We start from the raw sequence: 7293 nt of genomic DNA, 5'->3' as shown, positions 1-7293 counted from the left end.
TATCTCTGCTGAATTTTTATTGCTTAGGAACTCAGACGTCAGTCCCTAAGAAGGTGCAGCTGATGGTCCATGAGAGAAAAGGCCCAGAGCAGATCTCAGGTAAAGAGGCTGGTCATCCCTTCATTGGTCATCCCTTCATCGGTCATCAATTGTGCTGATCTGAAGGTTAGGCGTAGTCTACGCTGGGTTTGGGTCACTCTAGGACCCCAAGGACCTGGCCACGATACAGGGGGAAGAGGTTTTCTCAAACCGCCTCTCTTGCCTTTTAGAAGCGACTGTATCTGTTCTGCCATTTTATTTCGCAGTTCAATTTCCTTTAATCTTTTCTGTTCGTACTCCCTTTCCATTGCGAGGGCTGAAAAAACAGAAATGGACAAACCCGGGTCTGGTGGCAGTCTCATCAGGAATAGTTATTTTGAATAAGATCTCATTTTTCCCTGCCCCAAAAAGTTCTATCTGTGTTCCGGGCCCACCACAGATGGGCATCTGTGTAGGCTTGTGTGTGTTTTCAAATTAGACTACATTATGTGTTTTCAACCAGTAGTATTCATTGAATATCTACAGGATGCTAAGCCCTGTAGTAAGCACTTGGGAAAGTATGATTGAATAAGAATACATGGCCCCTGCACTTAAAGAGCTTGCAATCTAACAGGGGACGCAGACTGAAACTGTTTACAGATAGTTGAAGCAGGTGAAAGATACAATGCTTCAGCTCCTTTTCCTCAGCAATTTATCATTTTATTATTCCTTCATCCCCAAAATGGCAAAGAAGGTTTTACATAAGGGTCCCAGCAAACTCTGTGGTTGCCATGGCACCCTTGGACATCTTTTGGATATCGTCCTCCTTGGGTGATGGGCAATAGCAAAAGTTTTATTAAGAATAATAATAATAATATTTGTTAAGCATGTGTGCTAAGCACGGGGGTAAATCAGTCAATGGTATTTATTGAGCACTTACTTTGTGCAGAGCACTGTTCTAAGCACTTGGGTAAATCAGTCAATGGTATTTATTGAGCACTTACTTTGTGCAGATTTCCCAGAGGGGGAACTTACTTTGGGCCGAAGGAGGTTGTTCGTGCTTGACCGTTTTCACCGGCTTGAGCTTTGAAAGACTGGCATGCTTAATGTCATCGAAAAGAGGCACCTTAATTTTCAGGAGGTTCTCGAACAAGATCCTCGTGAGGGCAGCAAGCTCCCAGGGCTCCTGCCTAGAGAGGGAGGGTTAATGATGATAATAGCATTTGTTAAGTGCTTACTATGTGCCAGGCACTATACTGAGTCCTAGGGAGGATCAAGTTGGATACAGTCCCTGTCCCACCTGGGGCTCACAGTCTCAATCCCCATTTCACAGCTGAGGTAACTGAGGCCCACAGAAGTGAAGTGACTTGTCCAGGGTCACACAACAGACCAGTGGCAGAGCTGGGATTAGAACCCAGGTCCTTCTGACTCCCAGGCCTGTGTTCGGTCCACTAGGATACACCGCTTCTCTAAGTGGGGCATGTTAGTGGAACTCCCTAGAGGCAACCAGAGAGATTGCTCCAGGACCCCTCAGGTCAGGGGTTCTTGGCTGCTCCACAGTAGAAAGTTTCCAGTAGACTTCTGATCTATTTTAGAGTTGCTGAGAATATAAAGATGCTCTGAATTTGTCCAGATTTCTGGGTTTGCTGCTTGGAGCATGCACATTGTGAGCATAGATAATTCCGATTCAATCACTCGTTTATTCATTCACCGAGCTCCCAAGTGCTTCGTACAGTGCGCCGCATCCAGTAGGCCCTCAAAAAACGATGGTTCAATGGAGCCAAAAGGTAAGAAGGAGAAAGCCAGTGGATTCCCAATATGCTTTGGCCCTGGATCAGCCCCTCACATTCCCTTTCCCCTACCCCACCCTTACATTCGTCCATTTGTCAGGGCCCCAAAGAGAGGGCAGTTTGGGGGACAGAAAGGGGAAACTGAAGCAGTATGTTCTGCCCCCTAATCCAAACCCCAAATGCTTAGGACATTTCCTCATTGGGATTTGCTCCTGTGGCCTCAGAAGTTACAGGTGGGGCATTCCCTACTCCAGCCTCTGGGCTGGAGGGGAGAATTCAGGAGCAGGGCTGCCTCAAAAATGGCCTGACGAGGGGTGTGATAGGAAATAAGAGCACCCTTTTGTAGGACAACAGAGCAAACATTTATTCTAGGCCTCCATTCCTCTCGTCTAGAAAGTCATGGAAAACATACCTAACTGGGGTATTGGGAGGGGCTGGGAAAGTGGGGGCAAGATCCCACCTATCTAGGATCCTTTTGGGGGAGAAGGACGTGGGAGTTGGTCTATCTATTAGAGCATAAGCTCCTTGTGGGTAGAGAATGTGTCATTTCTTTGTCGTGCACTTCCCAAATTCAGTGCACTGTAACAAGTGGGCACTTAAATACTGTTACTATTTACTACAACAGAAGGCAAGCCTTAATTCTGATTATAAAAGCTCCATCGATACTTACACAGTGTAACAACTTCTACGCAAAATCCATTTCACAGTATTCTTCCTTGGCAACCCGTAGGCCATGGCAAATGATCATCGGCTCCCTTCACAGGGATATTTTGCTGTTATTGCAAAGATTGTTTATCTTTTGGTTGGCCTGAAAAGTGCACAGTACATAGTCAGTAATAATAGAAGTCTAATCACAGCATTTCTTAAGTAATTACTATATGTGCCATGCAGATTGGACACAGGCCTTGCCCCCAAGTGGAGCTCACAGCCTAAGGCAGGTGTTGTCTCACTTTTACAGGTGAGGAACCTGAGGCCCAGAGAAGTTAAGTGACAAGCCCAATATCATACAGCAAGCAAGTGGAGGAGCAGAGATCAGCTCCTCATGAGAAGCAGCATGGCCTAGTGGCAAGAGCACAGGCTTGGGAGTCAGAGGTCTTGGGTTCTAATCCTGCCTTCGCCACTTGTCTGCTGTGTGAACTTGGGTGAGTCACTCAACTTCTCTGTGCCTCAGTTACCTCATCTGTAAAATGGGGATTAAGACTGTGAGCCCCACATGGGGCAACCTGATTACCCTGTATCTACCCCAGTGCTTAGAACAGCTTAACAAATACCATTATTATTATTATTATTATTAATTCTGTCTCTGCCACTTGCATGATGTATGACGTTCCAAGATCATACACTTCCAAGTCACTTCTTTAGAGAAGCAGCGTTGCTCAGTGGAAAGAGCCAGGGCTTGGGAGCCAGTGGTCGTGGGTTCTAATCCCGGCCACGCCATTTGTCAGCTGTGTGACGGGCAAGTCGCTTCTCAGGACCTCAGTTCCCTCATCTGTCAAATGGGGATGAAGACTTGGGGGCCCCACGTGGGACCAACCTAATACCCCTTGTATCTCCCCCAGTGCTTAGAACAGTGCTAAGCGCTTAACAAGTACCAACATTAGCAGAGAAGCAGCACAGCTCAGTGGAAAGAACCTGGGCTTGGGAGTCCAGAGGTCATGGGTTCGAATCCTAGCTCTGCCACTTGTCAGCTGTGTGACTGTGGGCAAGTCACTTCACTTCTCTGGGCCTCAGTTCCCTCATCTGTAAAATGGGGATTAACTCTGAGCCTCACGTGGGACAACCTGATTACCCTGTATCTCCCCCAGCACTTAGAACTGTGCTGGGCACAGAGTAAGCTCTTAACAAATACCATTATTATTATTATTATTATTGTATCTACCCCAGCACTTAGTACAGTGCTGGGCACAGAGTATGCGCTTAACAAATACCAACATTATTATTATTGTTGTATCTACCCCAGCGCCTAGAACAGTGTTTGGCACAGAGCAAGCGCTTAACAAATACCAACAATATTATCATTATTATTGAATCTACCCCAGCGCTTAGAACAGTGCTGGGCACAGAGTAAGCACTTAACAAATACCCACATTATCATTATTATTATTGTATCCACCCCAGAGCTTAGAACAGTGCTTGGCACAGAATAAGCGCTTAACAAATACCAACATTATTATTATTACTGCATCTCCCCCAGTGCTTAGAACAGTGCTGGGCACAGAGCAAGCACTTAACAAATGCCAGCATTATCATTAGAGAAGCAGCGTGGCTCAGTGGAAAGAGCCCGGGCTTTGGAGTCCGAGGTCATGGGTTCGAATCCCCGCTCCGCCACTGGTCAACTGTGTGACTGTGGGCAAGTCACTTCACTTCTCTCTGCCTCAGTGACCTCATCTGTAAAACGGGGATGAAAACTGTGAGCCTCACGTGGGACAACCTGATTCCCACAGAACAGTGCTCTGCACATAGTAAGTGCTTAACAAATACCAACATTATTATTATTATTATTATTGTATCCACCCCAGCGCTTAGAACAGTCCTGGGCACAGAGTATGCACTTAACCAATACCCACATTATCATTATTATTATTATTATTGTATCCACCCCAGCGCTTAGAACAGTGCTGGGCACAGAGTATGCACTTAACCAATACCCACATTATCATTATTATTATTATTATTGTATCCACCCCAGCGCTTAGAACAGTGCTGGGCACAGGTATGCACTTAACCAATACCCACATTATCATTATTATTATTATTATTGTATCCACCCCAGCGCTTAGAACAGTGCTGGGCACAGAGTATGCACTTAACCAATACCCACATTATCATTATTATTATTATTATTGTATCCACCCCAGCGCTTAGAACAGTGCTGGGCACAGGTATGCACTTAACCAATACCCACATTATCATTATTATTATTATTGTATCCACCCCAGCGCTTAGAACAGTGCTGGGCACAGAGTATGCACTTAACCAATACCCACATTATTATCATTATTATTATTATTGTTATTATTATTATTATTATAGGGCCCAGGCCCCAACGCAAAGCGCACATCCCTAAGGGAAAAACGCTGCCCCTAGTGCGCATGCGCGCTCTGCTCCTCCCCCCCCCCTCTCTCTCTCTCTCTCTCTCTCTCTCCCCCCCCCCCCCGCCCTTTTTAGACCTACGCGCTCGCGCCTCGGTCACGCGCCCCGGGCGCGCGCCCTCCCTCGCACCACCCCGCAGCGCCCCCAGGCGGCCGCGGCCCCGCACAATAGGGCTTTGTCCGCCCCCTCCCGGGGTCGGATCGGGGTGAGAGCATTCATTCATTCAGTAGTAATGACGTTGGTAGTTCATTCATTCATTCAGTAGTAATAATAATAATAATGTTGGTATTTGTTAAGCGCTTACTATGTGCAGAGCACTGTTCTAAGCGCTGGGATAGACACAGGGGAATCAGGTTGTCCCACGTGGGGCGCACAGTCTTAATCCCCATTTTACAGATGAGGTAACTGAGGCACCGAGAAGTGAAGTGACCTGCCCAAAGTCACCCAGCTGACAAGTGGCCGAGCCGGGATTCGAACCCATGACCTCTGACTCCAAAGCCCGTGCTCTTTCCACTGAGCCACGGTGTCTTCTCTATTTACTGAGCGCTTACTCTGTGCAGAGCACTGTACTAAGCGCTTGGAATGAACAAGTCGGCACCATTCATTCATTCATTCAATAGTATTTATTGAGCGCTTACTATGTGCAGAGCACTGTACTAAGCGCTTGGGATGAACAAGTCGGCAACAGATAGAGACAGTCCCTGCCGTTTGACGGGCTTACAGTCTAATCGGGGGAGACGGACAGACAAGAACAATGGCACTAAACAGCGTCAAGGGGAAGAACATCTCGTAAAAACAATGGCAACTAAATAGAATCAAGGCGATGTACAATTCATTAACAAAATAAATAGGGTAACGAAAATATATACAGTTGAGCGGACGGGTACAGTGCTGTGGGGATGGGAAGGGAGAGGTGGAGGAGCAGAGGGAAAAGGGGAAAATGGCACCAGATAGAGACAGTCCCTGCCCTTTGACGGGCTCACGGTCTATTCGGGGGAGACGGACAGACAAGAGCAATGGCAATTTTAAGCGCTTACTGTGTGCCGAACACTGTTCTAAGCGCTGGGGGAGAGACAGGGTCATCAGGTTGCCCCACGTGAGGCTCACCGTTAATCCCCATTTGACAGATGAGGTCACTGAGGCCCAGAGAAGTGAAGTGCCTTGCCCAAAGTCCCACAGCTGACAAGCGGCAGAACTGGGATTTGAACCTATGACCTCTGACTCCCCAGCCCACGCTCCTTTCATTCATTCATTCGATGGTATTTACTGAGCGCTTACTATGGGCTCTGCACTTGTACTAAACGCTTGGAATGTACAATTGGGCAACAGATAGAGACAGTCCCTGCCCAGTGACGGGCTTACGGTGTAATCTACGGCTCCTTCCACTAAACCACGCTGCTTCCCTAACAAATAGCGTGTTAGAGGGATTGGAATAGAGGGAACAATAGAGGGAAGCAGCGTGGCTCAGTGGAAAGAGCCTGGGCTTCGGAGTCAGAGGTCTTGGGTTCGACTCCCAGCTCTGCCGCTTGTCAGCTGTGGGACTGTGGGCAAGTCACTTAACTTCTCTGGGCCCCAGTTCCCTCATCTATAAAATGGGGATGAAGACTGTGAGTCTCACGTGGGACAACCTGATCACCCTGTATCTCCCCCAGTGCTTAGAACAGTGCTCTGCCCATAGTAACCGCTTAACAAATACCAACATTAAATACCGCTATTATTATTATCATTATTATGTGTGAAGCACTTCTCATTCATTCATCCATTCAGTCGTCTTTATTAAGGGCTTACCTTGTGCAGAGCACTGAGTTCAGTGCTTGGGAAAGTACAATGCAACAATGAACGGTGTCATTCCCTACCCACGGTGAGCTCACAGTCTAGAGAGGGTGAGACAGACAATTACTGGGGTAGTTACAGGTTGGACACAGGCCCTGTCCCACATGGAGCTCACAGTCTTAATCCCCATTTTACAGGTGAGGTAACCGAGGCACAGAGAAGTGCAGTGACTTACCCAAGGTCGCACAGCAGAGAAGTGACAGAGCTGGAATTAGAACCCAGGTCCTTCTTCTCCAGTCCTAGTGAGGAATTCCTTGGTGCTGGATACACTGGTTTTCCAGTCCTGTTCTTAAGGCCATTTGAGGTCTCCTGTTATTTTTGAGCAGGGTAGGGGGGATAGGGCTTTGAGGAAGGAACAACCCAGCCTTCCTCCTTCACCCCAGTATTGGCCATGGAATCAGTACAACAATCTAGGGATTTTCTCTGGATCCAAGGCTAGACTAGACCCCTCTCCCGGACCAGTCTCCCCAGCCGATTTCACCCCTGTTGCCTCTTCAGCACTTCCTTGTCACTCGGTCATAATAATAATAATGTTGGCATTTGTTAAGCGCTTACTATG

The 7293-nt window shown here is 47.4% G+C and overlaps 1 protein-coding gene across 2 annotated transcripts; it reads right to left on the bottom strand.

Moving 5' to 3' along the window:
• Positions 1-6713, bottom strand: C12H4orf36 (chromosome 12 C4orf36 homolog). Of its 2 annotated transcripts, none has more exons than XM_007660759.3 (4): positions 6690-6713; positions 2479-2616; positions 1054-1208; positions 1-355 (listed from the first exon to the last, which is right to left on the bottom strand). In XM_007660759.3, the coding sequence occupies exons 2-4, from the start codon at positions 2541-2543 to the stop codon at positions 96-98; spliced, it is 480 nt and encodes a 159-aa protein (XP_007658949.1). In that variant the 5' UTR covers positions 2544-2616; positions 6690-6713; the 3' UTR covers positions 1-95. The 2 variants fall into 2 exon arrangements, with proteins under 2 accessions (XP_007658949.1, XP_028932229.1); XM_029076396.2 differs by lacking the exon at positions 6690-6713 and adding an exon at positions 4983-5009.
• Between the last annotated feature and the right edge of the window lie 580 nt (positions 6714-7293).

Source organism: Ornithorhynchus anatinus, chromosome 12 (genome assembly GCF_004115215.2).
Source record: "Ornithorhynchus anatinus isolate Pmale09 chromosome 12, mOrnAna1.pri.v4, whole genome shotgun sequence".
Lineage (NCBI taxonomy): Eukaryota > Metazoa > Chordata > Mammalia > Monotremata > Ornithorhynchidae > Ornithorhynchus > Ornithorhynchus anatinus.
Note: the sequence above shows the minus strand (reverse complement) of the source record. Positions and strands in the feature narration are given on the sequence as shown.

Bases quoted from the DNA above. Each gene is read 5' to 3' on its own strand.
- C12H4orf36 (XM_007660759.3), bottom strand. From the start codon at position 2,543: ATGGCCTACGGGTTGCCAAGGAAGAATACTGTGAAATGGATTTTGCGT. The intron at 1,209-2,478 runs GTAAGTATCGAT...CTCCCTCTCTAG, and splicing joins CGTAGAAGTTGTTACACTGT to GCAGGAGCCCTGGGAGCTTG. The intron at 356-1,053 runs GTAAGTTCCCCC...CTGTTTTTTCAG, and splicing joins ACAACCTCCTTCGGCCCAAA to CCCTCGCAATGGAAAGGGAG.